The sequence below is a fragment of the Pygocentrus nattereri genome, chromosome 28 (assembly GCF_015220715.1).
Source record: "Pygocentrus nattereri isolate fPygNat1 chromosome 28, fPygNat1.pri, whole genome shotgun sequence".
Classification (NCBI taxonomy): domain Eukaryota; kingdom Metazoa; phylum Chordata; class Actinopteri; order Characiformes; family Serrasalmidae; genus Pygocentrus; species Pygocentrus nattereri.
This window is the reverse complement of record NC_051238.1, coordinates 26964089-26987765: the sequence shown is the minus strand read 5'-3', so window position 1 is coordinate 26987765 and position 23677 is coordinate 26964089. Positions and strand designations below refer to the sequence as shown.

Sequence of the window (23677 nt, the reverse complement as noted above, 5' to 3'; positions counted from 1 at the left end):
TACATTTTGTTTATTCTAATATTAACACTTTTCTCAGCAAATAAACACAAACTACAGAAATAAACAGATTTTGAAAATGTGCCTTGGGTGCCTCAGACTTTCGCTCAGTACTGTACATCCACAACTTGCCACAACAAACAAGACTGAGGCTCTGAGCACGAGTTTTTGCCCCTCCTTTAGCACAGACTAGTGGTACCTGGATAAAGATAACTATACTTACATACTGAGATGCCTCATCATGCTGTGCCATTTGCCAACATCTTATTGTTAATTTTGCACTGAACATTTGTATTATCATCTGATCATTTAAAGTGTCCTTTAACATGCTTGTTTTTTTCCCTGAGGCATCTTTTCTCTTTGGTTATGTGTAAAAAATTTTTGTGCTCTTTGGCAATATGATGTGGATGCCTAAAGGCCTTTGCTGATGAAATGCATCGCAGGTAAAGCTACAATTTTTGCTGCTTGAAGAAATAAGAAAGTCAACACTTCCGGATAATAAATCGTGTATAGAATACCACCATAACAAATAAATATTTGAGTATTCAAATAATTCAGGCCAGCCCTAAATAAAGTTTGACTGAGCCTTCCATTAGAGTGTACACTTGCCTGAATATGATTGCCATCGGACACCACTACATATTCCTGTGGGATCAAGTGCTGTACATCCTGAGAGATTATATACTGGACCTGAGTGACAGAAGAACGATGCAGAGATCAGTATGCTCATACTCACAGCACGTATTAAGATAGCCTTTGATATGACTTCTAAAAGCTTCTTTATGCCCATGAAGCACAAAACACAGATTTGCCATGGCAGAACCAACAGTCAATATGAAGGAACAAATATGGGACATCATCAATACCAGAATTGCCTAATTTTCTCACCACTGACATGGTAATTTATTAATAATTTAATAATTTAATAGTTTTTTCTAATGGCTTATATTGTTTTTTCTAGAAAAAAAAGTCGTCACTCATATCAAAGTAAAACTAAGAGCAGATGCAGAATTGTTCCACATCACTGCCTAAAACACTATATAGTAGATTATTAACACAGGCCAAAATCAGAGAATTATGATACTATAAAAAGACAACAGTACCTCTGCCACCTGATTGTCTGCTGTCATTAAGTGCTGCACAGTCTGGCCATCTACTGTGGTTATTTGCTGAATGTATGTAGCCTCCTCCTGAGACAGAAGACATTTATTCATACATGAATCATCAGAAAAAAAGCACAAGGTTTAATGCCTCAGATGATGTAAATGATCAAGGTCAGGAGATTTAAACCTGTTAGAATATATAGTGGTAACTGTGACTCTTTCATGATTCTATCCTCATAATCTTGATTGCATTAGTGGTAACAGTAACTGGAGTGGAGTGTGGATGGCTGTACCTGGTCTGAGAGAGCCTGCTCCTGCGCCACGATTATATGTTCTTGCTCCAAAGCCTGCTGCAGTTGTTCTGAACTGATTACAGTCTGACCAGCTTGCAAGGCTGTTACATGCACAGAACATAGAAAGGGCAGAAGCAATACAGTTATTTATATAATAACACAAGAACTCAGCAATGCTACCAAATAAATAAACGTCATATTTGGTTATTTGTACAGGGTGGACTTGAGCAATGGTTTCTACTAATAAGGGAAAATATGAATCTGTATGATGATAAACAGAAATCAGACTCATCAGTAGACTGCTGCATGTCAGTTATATTATACATTCACAGAGCTCACTCTGTAGAGTCGCCAGGGCCTCCTCGTCGCTGTTGACTATGATGGTCTGTTGGGAGCTGTTGGATCTGGGCTTGCGAGGGGGAGGATCCTGCATGTGCAGCCTCTCCATGTGGAATTTCAGATGGCCATTCCGGTTAAACCTGGGAAAAATGCACATGCATCAGAGACTTCCATTTTTAAATCAACCACTAAATGGCAGTTTAGTCAACACTTCCAACAGTTTCCCACTCTCATAACAACATAACTTGCATATTAGCTTAAAAGAAGTTACCATATAATTTAACTGAGTCACTACGTGTCTAACTAGGACTTTCAATTGTGTCTAGATTCAAACTGATTTCTGATATTCCATGCTTTAAAAATGTCTTGATTATACAAAGCTCAAATTATGACTTCTCTAACAAAATAGAAAAGGGTTTTAAAAATCTAGAACTGCTAATCAACTGCAGAAAAAATCTGTCATTTGACTATGCATGCACAGCATAAGCCCTGCCCATTCCTGCCTGCTTTACTGTGATAGGATACCCTCGGAAGAGACTAACAGAACGGACAATAGCATTTCAAATGGGATGTTCATGTAACAAGTCTTCAGAATCATATGCTTACGACTCAAGGGCTTAATCACTGAGGGCCTTGAGCAGGGAAACAGGCTTCTGGATCCTGATGCAAAACTGGCTGCACGTGAGTGTGTAGTGCAATTTTCCATTCCAGCAGCTTTACTGCCATTCTGGAATTGGCAAGTTTTTTTTAAATACACATATTAAGCTACCAGCAGCCCCTTCATTATCCTTGCCTTTAGCACACAGTTGGGTGACCTTTCCTACTTAGTAACACTATCCAAACATCAGTATCAACTAAAGACCTGATTTCTCACCTCTGTCCACAGACATCACAAGAGAAAGGTTTCTCGTTGGTATGGGTCATCATATGGCGTCGCAGGTCTTTTTTGTTTTTAGAAGCAAAGCTGCAGTGGGAGCATGTGTGTGGCCGCAGGTAGGCATGCTTGGCCATATGAGTCTATGAGCAATGGATGATAAATACAGCTCCATCACTTTTGATGTAGACACTGTCAGGTTAAGGAATCAAATATTTTTCTACACCAATACTTGTTCATACCATAAATGTACTGACTGTTGTTTTATTTTATAAGGGCACCTTGATGCAGAGAACGAGTCATATTCTTACCTTAACCTCTGGCCAAGAGTTAGCAGTGAATTCACAGTCGGGGCATTTGAACGTGTTGGGGTTCACATGTGCCCTCTTGTGGTTCTCCATGTCAGAACGGCCTTGAAAGGTCTCCATGCAAACCCTACAGGAAAAGCGCTTGGTGTTGAGCTGCTGGCTCTGGGAGGATGAACTCTGGGATGGAGAGCCTGGGGTCTCACTGCACAGCTACAGGGAAAGAGTTTCAACACAGAGAAGTATTGAAATCAAAACAAACAAAACAAACAAACAAAAAACTGAAGCTCTACCGGTCACATAACAGAGAATCAGCTGAACTCTAGATGCTCTCATTATAATTATTATAAAAATTATTTTTAAGTAATTGACAAAGCCTATGGGAAAATATTTTTGAAATCCAATTTACTATGGAAGTGCATGTTTCACAAAAATACTATGAACTCTATAAATGAATGCTAAAAATACACACTAGTAGTTTTCAATAAAATAGTAGGTAAATGATATGGTTACTCTAATACGCTATACAAACGGTTATATAAATAACTATTTTAATTAATAAGAAGCTGTAAAAAAAAAAGTAAATTCTAAATACCTGCACAGAGGTATATTAATATTAATAGCCAGAATTTCTTGCATTTCCAAAGTGATAATCACATCTTAAGGCTGATAAATTTAGTAAAGAACAGATAATTACAGTATATTATTTATCACTGAATAACTTTTTATTATCAAATTATGAATACAGCATCTTAAAGTATATTTGTGGTCTGATTTAGAGCATTTAAATCTGTATTGTATATAAAATAACAAAACTGTTGAAACAACCCTTTAAATGAAAACAAGATATATAAAAACATAAGAATGACATATTGTTCTAACCTCCACTTGCTGTAGAACCCCATCAGCCAAGCTGGAGCTCAGGTAAAACTTATTTTTGTTGTCTTTCAGTGGAGTAGAGATGGAGCCAGATTCACTGCTCACCTCTATGGCCTGATGATCACCTGAGCTGTCCTCCACACTGCTGCCAAACACACACACACACACACACACACACACGCAAATGTGTTAATATACAATCCCAATACAAAGACGCAAACAGTTCATTAACAATTTCAAAGACTGATGAGATCTGTAGGTCACTGCTTGACACCACAGGTTGCTACAATTTATGTTTTCTATGTAACAGCAGTGCTGGTGACGAGGGAAATGGTAATTACCAGTACCTATAAGCAGTTCCAGTGCTCTGAATCTCTTCAGCTGCCTGCTGCACCACACTGAACTCTCCTGCACTCTCAAAAGAGCTGACAGCAATCTGCGTAAACTCCTGGCCTCCTCCAGCTGCCTCCTCCTCAGTCACTGCTCCGGCCACGGTCTCAAACGCCTCCTGTACAAGTGTCTCCCCATTTTCAGACACGTGGAATGTCACGACTTTCTGAGGTTGCAGAGATGAACTGTGATCTGCGGACTCTGCTTCAGACCACGAGTCTGTTTCTAATGTCTTCACATCAGACTTCAACACAGCTACCTGTAAAGACCAGTAAATAAACATTAGACACTATGGAAGTGAATGAGACTGTGGTGGAATCAGTGCAACTAACTGATGGATTCTGAACTGGTTTGTTAGGTCTGTGCCACTGGTTTTTTTCAAAGTTTCTTTCATAATTCACTCATAAAGATGTAAATGATGTAATTCAGAACAGTCCATGGTGTTAATAGGTTCCACGGGGTTGCGATACAATGCAAATTCAACTATTTTATTTATTAACCAAAACAACCATTGAACCTACACATGTTTTCTGAGTTTATATATATATATATACATACACATGCTAAGAACGGTGAAATAATGGTAAATCTAGGGAAAATGGTTTCTTTGGGTACTCATTTACCTTACCTCTCAGCCAAGAAAAAGTTTTAGGCCAAAACCTTCTGAAAACTACCGTAAAACAATGTCTCAGGCATAAGGAAGTGTATTCATAACCATATCATGTAATTTTTTTTTTTAATCTTCAAGCAAAGGATGTCTGGTTCCTGTCAGCACTGCTGTGGGCAGTTCAGACTGTGTTTCTCAAGAACAGAGCATTTCACATCAAACTACTCTGAATGTCACTGTTTACATTTTTCCAATTTAATTTTTACAAATGGGTGAAACTGCTTGTTAACTTCTACAGCTGAGGCAAAAATCATTCAGAATCATTGGCAGAAACATTAGGACTGCAAAATATTAATAAAATACAAGCATTGTGATTATATACATATATACTGTGATTGAAAAATGCTTTGCAATGTATTAATATTGGTCAATCTATAATGTGATTTAATTAAAGACTGGGCTACATTATTTTACCCCAGAGAATTTACTTTTGCTAGATTACATACACTATATTTCCAAAAGTATTCAGTCACCCATCCAAATCACTGAATTCAGGTGTTCCAGTCTCTTCCATGGCCACAGGTGTATAAAGCCGAGCCCCTAGGCCTGCAGACTGCTTCTACAGACATTAGTGAAAGAATGGGTCGCTCTCAGGAGCTCAGAGAATTCCAGCGTGGTACCGTGATCGGACGCCACCTGTGCAGCAAGTCCAGTCGTGAAATTTCCTCACCACTAAATATTCCACAGTCCACTGTCAGTGGGATTATAACAAAGTGGAAGCGATTGGGAACGACAGCAGCTCAGCCACGAAGTGGTCAGCCACGTAAAATGACAGAGTGGTCAGCGGATACTGAGGGGCATATTGCGCAGAGGTCACCGACTTGTAGTCAATCACTACAGACCTCCAGGCAGATGAGCGAATACTTTTGGCAGTATAGTGTATATCTTCATTCATGCAACATCCACAGAAATAAATAACAGTGGGCAGAGGGCTTATTTTGCACAGTATCAGCATTGTTTGCATATATCAGTACTGTGAAGGTTAATATGGTGATAACAATGCATCTTTCAAAGTGTCATCTACAGTAAATAAGATCTAAATACCTCAGTAGTTTTGACTGTTTAAATAACTGATAGACCGCCCATTGTGCAGTACCTGGAGCGAGTTTCCCACTAACTCTCGGGCATTGCTCATGTTCAAGAGGAGGTCTAGAGCATGCTGGGCAGACAGGTCAGATGACTGTGCTACAAAGAATTACACAGAAAATGATAATTACACAATGTAAAAATGCATTAGTATTTAACAGCTCTCTGTGCAACAGTGAGAGTTCTCCAAACCTTGCTCATAGATGATGGTGGTGTTTCCCAGTGCATCCTGGGACACAGAAGCATTCCCCATGGGCTCCATTGTTTGGAGAGATAAAGGGTCCACTGATACCTGAGGGAAAAAGATAAAAGAAGATGTTCTATTGCTACAGAGTGGCCAAAATATGACATGGATAAAATAGTACATTGTGATTACATCGATTACCTGTACCTTACATTATACTATAAACGAGCGATGTGGACTGCGTTATTTTGACCAAAATAATTGACCTTGTCTTGAATCATTAAAACTCAGAACACTAATATAGAATGTCTCAGATTAGGATTAGGATGCTTACAGTACAGAACAAAAAGCCAATTTATTATAGAGCTGATTTGTATACTAAAGCCTTTTACTAAATCACACTGTAAATGCCAGTTTTGTGATGGTGATATGCATTGTGACCAGATGGCAACACAGCCCTAGGGATTATCCTTAGTCATTTCATTTCAGTGTGCAATGCAAAGTAACAGACATCGATGCGAGGACTTACGATGGTGCCCTGCAGCCCCTGGTTCTCATGCTGCTGTTTAAGCTCTTCAATCTGTTGCAGAGTGAAGAAGGGTCTCCTGCGGCGCCGCACCGGTTCCTCAGGATGGGCCTGGCTCCACGTTTCAAACTCCTCGGGGTGACGGCACTGCACATGCAGCCGCAGGTTCTTCCTGTGCTTGGTCATGAAGTGGCACATGTCACAGGAGAAGGGTTTCTCTCCTAAAAAACATGGAAAGATAAAGACAAGGGTCAGAAACCACTCATGAGGATTTATTTCAGCAAGTCTGCAGAACTTATTATGGATGCAGAGTGACTGGCTGTTGTGATGCAGGGACTGACATTCACAAAAATCACAAAGGACCATAGTTCTGAGCCAATATCCTGCCATCTCACTCAGCATCAGTGTTGTGGACAGCTACCACGTATTGTATCAGATAGGACTGGGAAAAGACTGTCAGCTCTGGCATTAAATGCACAGTCAACAAATAGAAGTTCATTCCCAATCAACATAATGTACTTGTGAACTTACATTTTCATGCATTTCCCTGTTCAATAAGAACCGTGCAATACTTAGCTACTATATGCTAGACACTAGGGTACCATACTAGAAATCACGCAGTAAAGCAGCACATTGCCTAGCCACTGCATATTACTAGTAGAGGCTGTCAACACTTCACTCAGCCATCTTCATGCTTTCTTAAACAATCTGGTCCAATCCTTCTTTTTCTTTCTTGTACAATCTGGTCCAAAAGAAAAACGTAACCATTGCTACATCTGTAGCAAGGATGTATTTCACTAAAAAACAAAGAAATCTTACCTATGTAACTTTTTATCTACAGCAAACTTCTGCCTATGACTGCCTATAGAAGGCAGTCATTACTGCCAGAGCGTGATGATTGATGGGCAAGCAGAACAGCTCATTGGCTGTTCGTGCTCACTGACATCATGGACCTACATGAGGTACCATTTTAAACTCCTATAACTCAAGTTTAAAAGCTCTTAAAAATAAAACAGCAGTATTTAAATATTTTATTATATTCATTGTTCAGGAAATGATTAGTCTTTACATTAAAATGTTTAAGCATTTATAAATTATGATTTTGCTCAACTGGTCCATATCAACCCATTCACATTGGACTCACTCGAGAGCAGAGTGGTAATTCTCCTCTCTACAAGTTCTCTAGTTATATGGCATATTTTGCACAATGCATGCTGAGTATGCATCCCTTTAAAAATGGGGTTTAAAGTGTCATCATGTGTTCAGCTCTTGCCAGGTCAAGACTTAATACTCCACCCTGAATCAACTTAACAAACTTCCTTAAGAATATTTAGTTTCAATTCCAAAAGCAAACACAACTAATGTGAAGACCAGGAGCTAAACTGTAAAAACAAAGTCGAATATCAAACACAGGATTCGCCATCAATACCTATGCAACAGGTTTTTCAAATGTCTTCACTGTGAATGCAGTGTGGATGCTTTACTCACCAGTGTGCTTGATAGCAATGTGGGACACTAGGAAATCCTCTTTGCTTGTGGAGTACTTGCAGTAGTCGCACTTGAAAGGCTTGTCGTTGGTGTGGGACAGTTGATGGTTCAGCAGTTGCTTCTTATCAGTGCATGTGACCTCGCAGAACTCACACTTAAACCTGACACACAAATAACAGCAGTTTAATAATGTAAACTCCTTTGAAATAGGCATTGGTAGTATGAAAAATAGAAGCAGAAATAAAAAAATATGAGGAGGGAAACTCACAAACTGTTTCCACAGTTTTGAATATGAGTGAGGAGATGCATTTTGAAAGTGTATCGTTTCTTAAAGGACTTTCCACACTGTAAAAGGAACAGAGTAACATTTATTTCCATCAGAAATGGCCAATTTTCCCAAGTTTGTAGCTTTGGAAAATAGCTAAAGACCAAACCGTACTGTGTAAAAGTCAGAGACCACCCTTCATTTATTTAATGTCCGGTCAAAGCAAACATTAAGTACAACTTATTTATTTTACAGCAGATATTTCTGAGGAGATCAGAGAAGGTATCCACTTTCATAAGGAACAGGGAAAATAAAAATAAATAAATAAATGGGGAAAAACAGGCTTTAAAAACTGGATCCAAATTGGATTTTAAAAAATGATTAAACATTACAGAGAATGGCAAAAGGTGGACAAAACATACAGACAAAAATATTATATTTAGTTTTTGAGACGTCTGTGCAATTTCTGTTGTATATGTATATTTTCTGCTTCTTAATAAATAAATAAACAAACAAATAAATACTTATTGGTGTTTGCCTAGAAATTAAGCAACTTAAGGGTGGTCTCTGACATTTGCACAGTACTCTATACTGTTGAAAGTCTGTTTAAAATCTCTTATGCTTTAATTTTCTAATACCAGTGTGTCATATTCTCAGCTCCCAGAGTATTTCAGGGTTGTTGTTCTTTGGTATTTTTAAAAAACTGAGCCTTGCTAAGCCACTAGAAATTTCTAGCCCATCTCTTGTGCTCATACCTTATCACACATGTGTGGTTTCTCTGTGCTGTGTGTCTTCATGTGCTGGGTGAGGCGTTTCTGCATGGGGTACACACGGTGGCAGATAGGGCATGGGAACTCTGACACTTTCGGAATCTGAAAAGTATCATCACAAGCCTGCTGTCGCATGAAAAGCTGATACATGCCAAACTGAACAGGTTTCAACACTTTGTAAATTAAGGTGACACGAATTTGAGAAAAGGATTGTGGCAAAATCTCTCATATTCCTGTATGTTCATTTGTAAAATACAGAGACACAAACTGCTATTTATCAGATTCAAAGTTGCTCTGATTTGAGGATTTGATGTTGCACAAGTGCTCATATTATGATGTGATGATGCACTGCCATATTTTAGCAAACCTAAGAAATAAGAAGTCTTACCACGTCTGTCTTCCTCCTCCTGTGGTGAGAAAGACAGAATAAAAGAGCATTTTAATCCAACAATAAACTTTTTTTACCTAACTGTTAATAAGCTGTGGAATATGAGATTCTGTTTCTTGTGCTGTTTCTTGTGCTGATTCTTGACACTGATTCTAAAGCTAATATTTATAATTCAGTAGATTTTTAAATGCTCCATTCAATCTTACTTGTCTTTATTGTGAACAGCAGAATGTCGGATCACGTCCTTCTTGTAGACACTTGAGTAATCACATGTGTCACACTTATATGGTTTGGTACCCTGGTGGTTGAACATGTGCTCCTATAACATATGGAAGAGGGACTTGATTCAGGTTCAGTAGAAGGCTGGACCTCTCTGAATATGTTTCCAAGTCTAAAGTTACTACGGCGTAGCTCATGCAGACTCACAATGCAGATTGAAATATGTTAAAGGAAACACAAAAATACTTTACATTTTTTTTCTAAAGTATATTTATTTAAAGTCTAACAAATGAATAACAACTTGTTCTCAAAACAGTATATACACTGTAACCAATTTGCCTCTATTGTTTATCACCACTTTTCAAAATTTGCATTCCTGACATTTTTTCCATTGATTTAAACAGGAATGAATTTATGAAGATATTTATCTAGATTCTTTTCAACCTATTTACCTTAAGGGAAGACCAACGCTTGCAGCGGTAGCTGCATTGGAGGCACTTGAAACGTTCAGGGTCGCTGCCCTCATGAGAATCCACATGAAATCGGAGGTCTTCTTGAGACAGAAAGCGTGATCCACAGATCCAGCAGTTATGAGGTCTCAGCAGGGGTTTGAGGGATTTATAGTACTTGCTTTAAAAACAAAGAAAGAACATCAACTGCAAACATCATTGAAGAAAAATATGATGCCGTTATTAGTTTTCAAACCAAGCTGATGACTTATTTTCAAAATCAGAATCTAAATATGCAAAAAGCACTTCTTTTTTTTTTTTTTTTTTAAACCTGTCATGTCTGGCCATTTTTGCAATCGGAATGGTAATCCGAATGTACTGATGTACCAAACATATTTGTTTTCACAAGAAAAAGCTCTATAGGTTACTAAAGCCTATTCTTGTTAAAGTTTTTATTTTATTTGTTTGGCCAGGCCTGACAGGCAATAAAAAAGAGGACAGGAAAGAAAGAGAAGAAGGGAGGAGAAAAAAAAAAAAAATAAAATAAAAATAATAATAATAATAAATCATAATAATGATAATTAAGTAAGTAAATAAATAAATAGGAAAAAAAAAATAATAATAATAATAAAAAAAAGAGAGAAAAAACAAATAAAATAAGTAAATAAACAGACAACTAAATAAAAATAAATTCGTTTCTATGTTTAATTCACTTATATCACCTAAAATGCACAGTTTTGGTGAGGCTTGGATATCACAATGGAACCATGTGGATAAGTCTTCACATATTGTCTGCCAAAATCTCTGAACAGGCATGCAAGACCATATAGCATGCATATAATTTTCAATATAATTACCTGTGCAGTTAGTGCATATATTTGTTTCTCTGAGGCCCATTTGGAACATTCTGTGCCCTGTATAATGTATTCTATGGAGAGTTTTGTATTGTATAAGTTGTAAATTTGGATTTTTAGTCATTTTAAAAGTATTTAGACATATCTGTGTCCAGAAATTTTCATCCGGGATGATGGAAAGATCTCTCTCCCATTTTGTAATTGGAAGGGATATTGAATCATTAATTTTTAATAATAATTTGTATATTTTTGATAACAGTTTAGGGGTATAGAGGTTTAGAAAGTCTGTTATCCACACAGGGATTTCTAGATTTAGATTACTTAGATTAAATCTTGCCTGTATGATGGACCTCAATTGGTGATATTCCAGAAATTTGCTACTGCTAATTTCATATTTTAAAATAAGATCTTCAAATGAAATAAAGGTCCCATCATGAATAACATGTTCTAAATTATTTATTCCTTTTTCTTGCCATTCTGAAAAATTCAGTACTGTCTTTTTCCGACATATATCGGGATTGTTCCAAATGGGTGTTAATTTACAAGGGATTAGTGAAGATTTAGCCATCTTTAAGAATTCCCACCAGGCTATCAGGGTGGTGCTTATTGTAAGGCTTTTAAAGCAATTGTAATGTTTAATGCTGGAGCTAATGAGAGGTAAGTCAGATATTTTCAATTTCCCACAGAGTGTTTGTTCCAGATCCAGCCATGGACTGTCTGAGCGGTTTGATTTCATCCACCTTGAAACATACTGTAGTCTATTGGCTAAAAAATAGTGATAAAAATTTGGTAGTTCTAGACCACCGCTGCATTTTAGCTTTTGTAAAGTCTTCAAGCTTATTCTAGATGTTTTACTTTTCCATAAAAATTTAGAAATATATGAGTCTAGCGACTTAAACCAAGCAATAGAAGGTTTATTAGGGATCATTAAGAACAGATAATTTACTTTAGGCAGAATCATCATTTTTATTGTGGCAACTCTCCCCATGAGAGATATAGGTAGAGAGTTCCAACGTGTGAGATCGTCCTCTATTGTTTTTAGTAAAGGAATATGGTTCAGTCGTACCAGATCTAACAGCCTGGGAGAAAAATTTATACCTAGATATCTAATGTTGCCCGACTGTAGTGATGTAGGTATGATGTTCTGAAATTTACAATTCAGAGGCAAAACTGTTGATTTACTCCAATTAATGGAGTAATCTGATACAGATGAGAACTTATCTATAAGTGTGATTGTCTTTAGAAGAGCGGTTTGTGAGTTCCCGAGGAAAAGTAATACATCATCAGCATAAAGGCTTATTTTATGGTCTGTATTTTCTGTTTGGATTCCTTTGATATTTAAATTCTGTCGGATTTTTGCTGCTAGTGGCTCAATGAAGATGATAAACATTGAGGGAGAGAGTGGGCAACCTTGTCTAGTTCCCCTCTGCAGACTGAAGCTTTGTGAGATAAGATCATTTGTCCTAACCCGTGCATTTGGAGAGCTGTATAATGTTTCGATCCAGTTTATAAAGGATGGGCCAAATCCAAATTTATGTAGAACTGCTAACAAAAATTTCCAATTTACCCTGTCGAATGCTTTCTCTGCATCTAAAGAGACGACTATTTTTTCTAATTTGTTAATGGAACAGTAGTCTATTATATTTATTAGTCGGCGTGTGTTATCGGCCGAGTGCCGGCCCTTGATAAAACCTGTTTGGTCCGAATGTGTAATATATGGAGTGATTTTTTCTAACCTTCTTGCGAGAACTTTGCAAATAATTTTAAGGTCTACATTAATAAGAGAGATTGGGCGATAGCTAGATGGAAGTGTTGGGTCTTTGCCTGGTTTAAGAAGCAGGCTAATGTTGGCAGAGTTCATGTTTGGGGAGATTGTGTGGTTATTCTTGATTTGAGTCACCATCCTGAAAAAAGTAGGTTCTAACACAGGCCAGAATTCTTTATAGAATTCTGCTGGGAACCCGTCTGGGCCTGGGGCTTTATTATTTGGAAGGTGCTGTATTGCCTTATAGAATTCAGATGATGAAAACGGTGAATCAAGAGTTGTAATCTGATCCTCATTTAATTTAGGTAGATTTATATCATTAAGAAATTCTTCAATTTCAGCATCAGATGGATTAATCTGTGATGAGTATAAGGCTTCATAAAAGTCTTTAAAGGAGTTATTTATTTGTTGTGGGTCATGAGTAATATTACCAACCGAGTCTTTAATAGAGTGAATAGCTGTTTTTTCTTTATTCAGTTTTAACTGATTGGCCAGGAATTTTCCAGATTTATTTCCATGTTCAAAGTTTTCCAGACGCAACCTCTGCAACATAAATTGTGTCTTCTTATCAAGTATTTCATTTAATTCCAATTGAAGTTTCCTCAGGCTGTTAATTATATTTTCTTGTGGTGATGCAGCATAGGCATTTTCTAAAGATTTAATTTTCTGTTCCAATTCTAATATAAGTGTTTTTTCTTTATTTTTCTTATGTGCGCAGTAAGAAATTATTTTACCCCGCATTACTGCCTTTCCTGCTTCCCATAGAACACATGGCGATATTTCCGGCAGATTATTTTGTTCTAAGTATATAGCCCACTCTCGTTTAAAATAATTAATGAAATCTTGTTCTTTAAGTAATGATGTATTAAATCTCCAGTTCCTAGTTGGTGGTGTAACTCGTTTCTGTGTCAGAGACACAGATACAGGTGCGTGATCACTAATAGTGATCGGATGTATCTGAGTGTCTGTGATTTCCGTCATCATGGAGCTACTGACTAAAAAGTAATCCAAGCGGGAGTGGGAGTGATGTACTTGTGAGAAAAAACTATAATCTCTCAGAGTGGGGTGATGTGAGCGCCAAGCATCGCAAAGACCAAAATCCTTCATGTATTGTTTAAGAATGTCTGCAGACTGCCAGTTTCTTTGACTCACTGCTGTACTGAGCCTGTCAATCTCTGCATTAAGTACCAGGTTGAAGTCCCCTCCTATTACAATTGTGGTATCAGAGTGATCAGCAAGTGAGGTGAAGAAGGTATGAAAGAAGGAGGGATCATCAACATTTGGTCCATATATACTGGCAATACATAAATCTATATTCTGAATAGATAGATTAAGTATTATAAATCTGCCTTCGGGGTCTGACATCGTGTTTCTAATAGAGAAGTTTATCCTTTTGTTAATTAATATAGCTAAAAGCAAAAAAAAATATTCTAAAAATAGCAAAAAGCACTTCTGAGGACACTTACTTCCGGTTTATATACTTTTTATACTTTTTGCGTAGGAAACGTTTTGATGGCCGTCCTCGCTTCCTTGGGAAAAACTCCTCATCCTCTCGCCCGGTGTTTGATGAGGGGTCTTTATTTTCTGAATCTGATTGGCTGACACCTGGCTCTGCAGCACAGTCATTGGACAGTGAGGCATTTCCATTCTCCAGCCCAGAGGAAGTGGCCTCTTCAGGAGCCTGAGGGTCTGTTGTATTGCTTATCTGAGACCCTGGTGCTGCCACAGCTGCTGCAGAGAAGATATAGAAAAGATTTAGTTCATTTTAAAGAGTATATAAATATATGTATATAAAGAGTATATATTTAGTTCATTATAAAAGACTTTATGACTTTATAACTATAAAAAGCTTGTAACTCTAAACATGGAGTATGTTTACAGGGAATGTCCTGCCCTGTCATTAAAATAACCAATCAGCTTGCTGATTAAACTGCAAGTGTGAAAAGCGCCCCTCAGTTGTGGAGATCTGCGCAAGTAAAACTGTGTGTTTACATAGTTATGTGAAAATATGGCACAGCATTTCTGGAATAAAGTTTCTGATTTACAGAAAAAACTCATGATAAATCTAAATCTTTCACTTTCACTTTAAAATGAATTAAAAGTACCTTTAAAATGCAAAAAAAAGTAAGTATTTCTACACAAGTCCACACCTGTCATGTCACCAAACACACTAACTGCATTTTAGCTGCAGTTTAACCAATATAAACACCTACCAATACAAACACGTTAGCTCAGCAGCTCAGAAAATGAGACCAAGTCTTAATGAACTTGCAGCAGAGAAAGGATGCCAGGTGTCTAATATAAGCAAATATGTAGGTTTAAAAGACTGAGCTCCTGGGGACATTTCAATTTTAAATATTTCAAATATTCATGTAATATTTCACTGTCTACTGCTAAGTGCCTATATTTTACTGTTGAAGTTTAATAAACCATGGTCAGATCAGTTTGCAGCACAAAAAACATTTTTGTCTCTGGCCCATGGATTTGTTGAGAGTTTTAATATGACCCCTTTAGTGGTTGAGTTTGACACCCCTGCTTTACAGGACATATTTTGTCAGTAAAAGTGATGTATGTGTCACTATGTGTATTTAGTCTGAGGTGTTGTTTATTCAGTATGGCACAAGGGGTGTTGATTCACTGGATATTGCTAGTTACTGCTGTTTGAGAATGTTACATTTGGGACTTTCTATCTACAAGCATAAACAGACTAAAATTTATGACTTTCAATTTGTATCTATAAATGAGATATGAAGGCATGAGAGCTAACATGGTATACTCCAATAATCTGCTGTTGTTTACCTGACTGACCTGTGTAACTCTGGGGAAAAAGGAATTTGCGAGGTGGGCCCACCATCCTGCGAGGTCGTTTCCGTGAAGAAGAGAAGGAAGAGGACGAACAGGAGGGAGGGGCTGGCCGATGTGGAGGTGGTCTTGCCCTGAGCTGTTCGTCTGCAGGGTTATAGTCACTGTCACCTGAAAAACACAGCAAAAGAAATACAGAAATTGGGTAAGACTGTGTACAATCAAGCAAGTATAGAACGCTCTACGTGTGCAGAAAGCAAGCTCTTGATCTCAAAATAAAGAAAAAATAAAAAATAAAAAATTAAATCACCAACCTTCAGGATCATCAATGGCACCTGCATCAACAATGTCATCTTCCTCCTCTGGTGGCTCTTCTTTCTTCACCTCTGACACTGATGCTGATTCTGATACTTGTCGTGCCAGCGTCTCTGCCTTTCTTGGTCTTCCCCGCCCTCGCTTTTTAGGAGGATCACCTGAATGTTAAAGAGAGCAGACAGTGATGAAGTAGCCACATTTCTCTTCTCCTAAGGTCTTACTGATGCTTTTGTATAGACCATAACTCCATCCATCCATCCATTATCTTCCGCTTCTCCGGGGTTCGGGTCTCGGGGGCAGCACCCTAAGCAATGAGGCCCAGACCTCCCTTTCCCCAGCCACTTCCACTAGCTCCCCGGGGGGATTCCGAGGTGCTCCCAGGCCAGCTGGGTGATATAGTTACGCCAGCGTGTCCTGCGTCTCCCCCGGGGTCCCGAGGGAGGCGTCCAGGAGGCATCCTGACCAGATGCCTGAACCACCTCAGCTGGCTCCTCTCGACGTGAAGAAGCAGCGGCTCTACTCCGAGTCCCTCCCGGTTGACCGAACTTCTCACCCTATCTCTAAGGGAGAGTCCAGCCACCCTGCGGAGGAAACTCATTTCGGCCGCTTGTATTCGCGATCTTGTTCTTTCGGTCATTACCCAAAGCTCATGACCATAGGTGAGGGTGGGAACGTAGATCGACCGGTAAATCGAGAGCCTTGCCTTATGGCTCAGCTCTTTCTTTACCACAACAGACCGGTAAAGAGCCCGCATCACTGCTGACCCAGCACTGATCCGCCTGTCAATCTCCCGCTCCCTTGTACCATCACTCGTGAACAAGACCCCGAGATACTTGAACTCCTCCACTTGAGGCAAGAGCTCATCCCCGACCCAGAGAGGGCTCTCCACCCTTTCCCGCGTGAGAACCATGGCCTCGGATTTGGAGGTACTGATCCTCATCCCGGCCGCTTCACACTCGGCTGCAAACCGATCCAGCGAAAGCTGAAGTTCACGGCCTGATGTCCCCAATAGGACCACATCATCTGCAAACAGCAGCGATGTGACCCTGAGGTCACCAAACCGGACACCCTCCATCCCTTGACTGCGCCTAGAAATTCTATCCATAAAAATTATGAATAGAATCGGTGACAAAGGGCAGCCCTGATGGAGTCCAACTCACTGGGAACGAGTCTGACTTACTGCCGGCCATGCGAACCAAACTCCAGCTTTGTTTGTACAGGGCCTGAATGGCTCGTAGCAAAGAGCCATGTACCCCGTACTCCCGAAGCACCTCCCACAGAATACCCCGGGGAACACAGTCGAATGCCTTCTCCAGATCCACAAAGCACATGTGGGCTGGTTGGGCAAACTCCCATGCACCCTCCAGAATCCTGGAGAGGGTGAAGAGTTGGTCCAGTGTTCCATGACCAGGGCGGAACCCACACTGCTCCTCCTGAATCTGAGGTTCGACTATAAGCCAGACTCTCTTCTCCAGTACCCCTGCATAGACCTTACCAGGGAGGCTGAGGAGTGTGATTCCCCTGTAGTTGGAACACACCCTCCGGTCCCCCTTTTTTAAAAAGAGGCACCACCACCCCAGTCTGCCAATCCAGTGGCACCACCCTCGATGTCCACGCAATGTTGAAAAGGCGTGTCAGCCAAGACAGCCCCACAACATCCAGAGCCTTGAGGAACTCAGGACGGATCTCATCCACCCCTGGAGCCTTGCCAGCAAGGAGCTTCTTAACTACCTTAGCGAGGGAAGCTACCCTCTCGTCCACTGGAGAAAACCCCAACATACAGGCACAGAGTCGAGGGGTTATGAGAAAGCCCACACCTGCCCGCCGCCTCTCACCATGGGCAACCCCAGAAAAGAATAAAGTCCAGCCCCTCTCAAGGAGATTGGACCCAGAGCCCAAGCTGTGTGTTGAGGTGAGCCCGACTATATCTAGCCGGTATCTCTCAACCATATACTATATAATCTATAGACCATAACTCCTTTTAGTTTAAAAATCTTAATAACATCATAGCATGGAAGAAGACATAATAGCAGTCACAATTTTCTTTTCTACTTTTTTCCAGGATTCTTATCTAACATTTGAACTACCTTAGATATTTTCTACTGTGGTCAGTTTTTGAATAAAATGTTGCCAATATACACTGAGTGGCCACTTTATAAAATACACCTGCCTGTATCTACACTCACTGTTCATTTTATCAGCTCCACTTACTATATAGGTGCACTTTATAGTTCTACAATTACAGACTGTACACCATCTATTTCTCTGCATACTTTCTTAGCCCCCTTTTACCCTGTTCTTCAATGGTCAGGACTCCCACAGGACCACCACAGCAAAACTTAACAAGATTTATTGTATTAAAAAAAAAAAAAATAGGTGATATCCTGTGACATCCTGCTAATGAGAAGAGTTGATTAGTCAAACCAGGTATTTTATACATATATATTTTTACTAGGAATTTAGTGTTTTCTCTAAGCAAAAATCATTTACTGCCCGGATAAACAATACTTTAAATATAATTTTCTCCTGTATCTAAGACTTTTGCAAACTAACATATGTCTAAATCATCTTTCTGTACATATTGTAGATACTGTAGACAATACTTTATAAACGCACACTTCATAATCTATAATGTGCCTGTACATAACACTAATTCCACTTATTGTATGTCATGTTTATTTTGTGTGTTATGTAGCTTTTGTACATTTTATGAATTTTTGTTGGAACTTATGTTGACTTACATCTTTAACTGTTTAATATATGGTCATATGCAAAGATTGAAACACCCTCAGTGTAATTATCTAGGTGAAAATAAGTTAAGACATAACTACAGCAGGGGTGTCGAACTCAACTCAAGCTAAAAGGGCCTTATTAAAAAATCTCAACAAATCCATGGGGCAGAGAACATCTGACACTTCCTGTTACCTCTGCTGTCTGTCCAACTCTCCGGTGTTTCCTTTTTGTAATGGAAACTTACTGTGGTGTTCTTTTGATTGTGGCTACAGCTGTCTTGAAATTCCATGTTCACTTTTAGCAAACTAGGTGTTTTTGTTTCTGGCTGGCTAAGTGTTTATATTGGTTGGACTGCTGCTAAAACACTAGTGTGACTGGTGATGTGACCAGTCTGGTAGGGTGGTGGTGTAACCGCTGTCCCATAGATTGTCATGTTGCTATAAAAAAGACATAAAATATGAAAAGTATCATAAGATAGGCCACATTTGAAATCTATTTTTCCCCAAAAATTGTGCACTAAAACGTGCATTAGTCTGCTTTCTGTATTAGATCTGTACTGGCTATTATTTTTAATTTAATTTACCTTAATTCGTTTATTTATTTAAAAAAATAAAATGTGTAATTTGACCAGTGCCAGCAACATTTTTGCACACAAATATATATTTAAATGGCACAACTTTACCTGCAAATTATATATGATCACTTTCTTACTATACTATATAGACCATAACATTATGACCACCTCCTTGTTTCTACGCTCATTGTCTATTTTATCAGCTCCACTTACTGTATAGGTGCACTTCGTATTTCTACAGTTACAGACTGTAGTCCCTGCTGTGTCTGATCCACTCAGACCAGATCAATTAGACCACTCAACACACACTAACACACCTCCACCACGTCAGTGTTACTGCAGTGCTGAGAATGACCCACCACCTCATACAGTACTTGCTCTGTGAGGGTCCATGGGGGTCCTGACCACTGAAGAACAGGGTAACAGAGTATCAGAGAAACAGATGGACTACAGTCTGTTATTGTAGAACTACAGAGTGCAGCTATACAGTAAGTGGAGCTGGTAAAATGGACAAAGAGCGTAGAAACAAGGACATAAATAAGGTCATAATGTTATGTCTGACCGGTGTAAATGTGAATATACCTAAAATTCCTTATTTTCATAGTATGTTTTGTACTGTCTATTATATATTATGGTCAAATTTTAAGCTTATATTTTTATTAAAATTCAGAAGATTGAGAAATTCCTTGTACATCTTGTACTTGACCAATTAAAAAATCTGACTCCTTACTACTATCTCTACTCCTTACCAGGAGGTTTGAAGTGTCGGTCTCTCATGTGATTAATAAGCGTATCTTTGGACACACTTTTATATGGGCACATCTTGCACTTGAATTGCTGCACAATCACCACTTCCATCATCTCTTCCAGTTCGGCCAGATCAGGAGCTCTCTCCCCCGGCCCAGCTGCCACCCCTGACTCCACCACAGCCACGTCGTCCTCCTGGGGTCCTGCTGACCCGCCTGGCTCTGGGGACCACTGTGGCACTGCCTCAGGTTCAGGATGGGCAGAGTACGTCCCACTGCTGCTGATGTACGGGCCGGCCTGGCTTTCATTGCACTCCATCTGGTCTGGCAGCTGGGAACCGGCTGTGTCGGCCAGTGAATGCTGAACAGCACCATCATCTGCATATAGCGAGTCCTGGGCCATGTAGGAGTGCTGTGGTTCTTCTGCTGCATTACTGTCTTGCTCTGAGGCAGAAACACGTTCAGTATAGCGGTGACTTGGCTCACCATCATCAACACTGCTGTCAATGTATCGAGAGTGCTGGGGCTGCTCGTGTCCATCCTCAGGCAGATAGCTTTCACTACATTCCACTACGTAGCGCCTCTGAGGGCTGCTGTCTGCGCCGCTGCATTCAGCCACATAACCATTCACTGCATAGTCTGCGAACCGGGACTGGCGAGGTGTCTCATCCGCTTCTGCTCTAGAGCACTCGATGTACCGAGCCTCGCCAGTCTGGTCTGGGTCATCGCCTCCTCCTCCACATTCTACATACTGCGAGTGTTGGGGCTGGTCAGGCCGGCTGCTGCTGCTGCTCCCATCCTCGTGTTCAGGGTAGCTGGAGTGTCCGGGTTGGTCAGGCTGGTCAGGCTCTAGACTGCCCTGCAGGCCCTCTGATAGGTCAGCCTGATCCAGGCAGGTGGAGGTGGGCCCATCAGCTAAGGCTTCGATGGCAATGCGGCTAGATAGTGCTGAGGAAGACATCTGAGCAACCATAGGAGCTCCTATAGACAGAAGATGACATAATAGCTGTTATGCTGCTTTTCTTAAGTTTCAATTTTCCTTGATATTCCGAGACACAAGTTGTATAACGTCAAACTACCCTGAATCATTTTGTTTATCTTAATGATTGAGTTATGGAGAAATGTTAAATATTCTGTGGAAGTCCTCTTTAACTAACATCCAGGGTAACTGACCATAATGTCCCAAAAGAGTCTTAGAGTTTATTTACATAAGATGGATTCATCCAAGCTGCTGGGACCTTGTTAATATGAAAAAATGGCCATATATCCAGCATTATTGACAGACGAACTTTGCTCACCATCATCTGGTCCTTGCAGGATCAAGTACTGTGTGGCTTCAGCACTATCGTCTTCTGCGCTGGTAACTGCTATACATCCTGTAAAACATTTCAAGACATTTGTTTACATTTTGAGATATTTCCATACCAAAAGGAAATACATTCATTGCTGTATGTCATTATTATTACATAGAAGAGTAACGTGACCTATTCTATTATTAATATCATAGAAAATAATATATTTTTTCCCCACCATTCATTATATCAGGCCCGATGGTGGACTCGATTATCTTGTCAATGGCAGAGCCCAGGTCTGAGGATGTTGATGCTGTTGAGTCAGACACCATCATCCCTCCCTCAGATACAGCACTAGAGTGCACTAGGACCTGAGCAGACTCGGACACCAGGACAGACTGGGTCACCGTGGAGACGCTGGAGACGCTGGTTGACTGGGCAACAGAGGAGGAATCTGGGAGATGGATCCCATGCACATCTGTACTGGAGCTTGTTTCTGGGATAAAAACCTGCAGCAACATCAAGCCAGCAGTCAAGCAAAAAAGTAAAAGTTTGAATGTGATAGCAATATTTTGCTATACAGATAAATGGCATGAATTACATAAATGGCTTTTCCTACCACAAGGCCTTCTGAACTCTGTCCAACGTGGCAGTCAGACTCTGGTGCCAGAGCTGGCATTGTGGCCGTGTCGCTGCTGTCGGCAGACATGGCCTCTGACGACTCCATGCCCATTCCACTCTCAGACGGCTCCTCCATCCCTGAATGGCCCACATCACTGCTGCTCTCCACTTCAATCTCCTCTGAATCCATGCGAGTTCTTTGAGTGAGACTGTCCTTGCTTGGACAGTGTCTATATAGAGTAAATTAAACATGTATATTAAATAAAAATATTAAATTTGCACATTTACATTTAAGTACATTTCACATTTACAGGCCTTTTGAGGACTCAAGGGGAATTCCACCAATTTATCAAAATTTCTGTATAACTCAAACACTGAGTAATTAAAGTTAAGCAGAGTGGTTTGACATGAAATGGTGAACTGTGAACATTTCTGACACGGATTTCTGAACAGTGGTGGTGGCAGAGACCAGGAGTTCTGTTCTCTATAACGTAACTTTTTTGTTTACCATCCAAAACAGCCAATGAACCTAAAACTCTTCTGAGTTTTTACATGCAATGTTAATAGGGTCGCCACAGGACTTCTTGGACTGGCCAGAAAAAAATATATATATATAGTTTCTTAGTGAATAAATGGTGTGTGTGTGTGTGTGTGTGTGTGTGTGTGTGTGTGTGTGTGTGTATATATATATATATATATATATATATATATATATATACATACATACATACATACATACATACAAACAAACAAACAAACAAACATATGCTCAAAAAAATAAAGGGAACACTTAAACAACACAATATAACTCCAAGAACAGACAACAGGTGGAAATTACTGGCAATTAGCAAGACACACTCAGTAAAGGAGTGGTTCTGCAGGTGGGGACCACAGACCACTTCTCAGTACCTTTCTGCTTTCTGGCTGATGTTTTGGTCACTTTTGAATGTTGGTGGTGCTTTCACACTCGTGGTAGCAGGAGACGGACTCTACAACCCACACAAGCAGCTCAGGTAGTGCAGCTCGTCCAGGATGGCACATCAATGCGAGCTGTGGCAAGAAGGTTTGCTGCGTCTGTCAGTATAGTGTCCAGAGGCTGGAGGTGCCACCAGGAGACGTGGAGGAGGCCGTAGGAGGGCAACAACCCAGCAGCAGGACCGCTACCTCCGCCTTTGTGCAAGGAGGGACAGGAGGAGCTGCCAGAGCCCTGCAGAATGACCTCCAGCAGGCCACCAATGTGCATGTGTCTGCACAAACGGTTAGAAACCGACTCCATGAGGATGGTACGAGGGCCCGACGTCCACAGATGGGGGTTGTGCTCACAGCCCAACACCGTGCAGGACGCTTGGCATTTGCCAGAGAACACCAGGATTGGCAAATTGGCCACTGGCGCCCTGTGATCTTCACAGATGAAAGCAGGTTCACACTGAGCACATGTGACAGACGTGACAGAGTCTGGAGACGCCGTGGAGAGCGATCTGCTGCCTGCAACATCCTTCAGCATGACCGGTTTGGCAGTGGGTCAGTAATGGTGTGGGGTGGCATTTCTTTGGAGGGCCGCTCAGCCGTCCATGTGCTCGCCAGAGGTAGCCTGACTGCCATTAGGTACCAAGATGAGATCCTCACACCCCTTGTGAGACCATATGCTGGTGCGGTTGGCCCTGGGTTCCTCCTAATGCAGGACAATGCTAGACCTCATGTGGCTGGAGTGTGTCAGCAGTTCCTGCAAGATGAAGGCATTGAAGCTCTGGAC

The 23677-nt window shown here is 40.2% G+C and overlaps 1 protein-coding gene across 9 annotated transcripts in view; it reads right to left on the bottom strand.

Moving 5' to 3' along the window:
• znf335 (zinc finger protein 335) overlaps positions 1-23677 on the bottom strand; it is a 36157-nt gene that overhangs the window by 4612 nt on the left and 7868 nt on the right. For 3 of the 9 annotated variants that reach the window (XM_037535869.1, XM_037535876.1, XM_037535877.1), the window contains 24 exons: positions 21923-22154; positions 21542-21812; positions 21310-21387; positions 20015-20992; positions 15958-16116; positions 15641-15814; positions 14308-14572; positions 10226-10403; positions 9761-9873; positions 9555-9573; positions 9152-9289; positions 8400-8476; positions 8132-8292; positions 6647-6864; positions 6126-6225; positions 5944-6032; positions 4138-4439; positions 3794-3935; positions 2918-3124; positions 2607-2749; positions 1733-1872; positions 1394-1494; positions 1101-1187; positions 607-687 (listed from right to left, as the gene is read on the bottom strand). In XM_037535869.1, coding sequence (XP_037391766.1) covers positions 607-687; positions 1101-1187; positions 1394-1494; positions 1733-1872; positions 2607-2749; positions 2918-3124; positions 3794-3935; positions 4138-4439; positions 5944-6032; positions 6126-6225; positions 6647-6864; positions 8132-8292; positions 8400-8476; positions 9152-9289; positions 9555-9573; positions 9761-9873; positions 10226-10403; positions 14308-14572; positions 15641-15814; positions 15958-16116; positions 20015-20992; positions 21310-21387; positions 21542-21812; positions 21923-22154 — 4453 coding nt within the window. The remainder of the gene's footprint in view (positions 1-606; positions 688-1100; positions 1188-1393; positions 1495-1732; positions 1873-2606; positions 2750-2917; positions 3125-3793; positions 3936-4137; positions 4440-5943; positions 6033-6125; positions 6226-6646; positions 6865-8131; positions 8293-8399; positions 8477-9151; positions 9290-9554; positions 9574-9760; positions 9874-10225; positions 10404-14307; positions 14573-15640; positions 15815-15957; positions 16117-20014; positions 20993-21309; positions 21388-21541; positions 21813-21922; positions 22155-23677) is intronic. The other 6 variants (XM_037535871.1, XM_037535874.1, XM_037535875.1 and 3 more) reach the window with 6 other exon arrangements.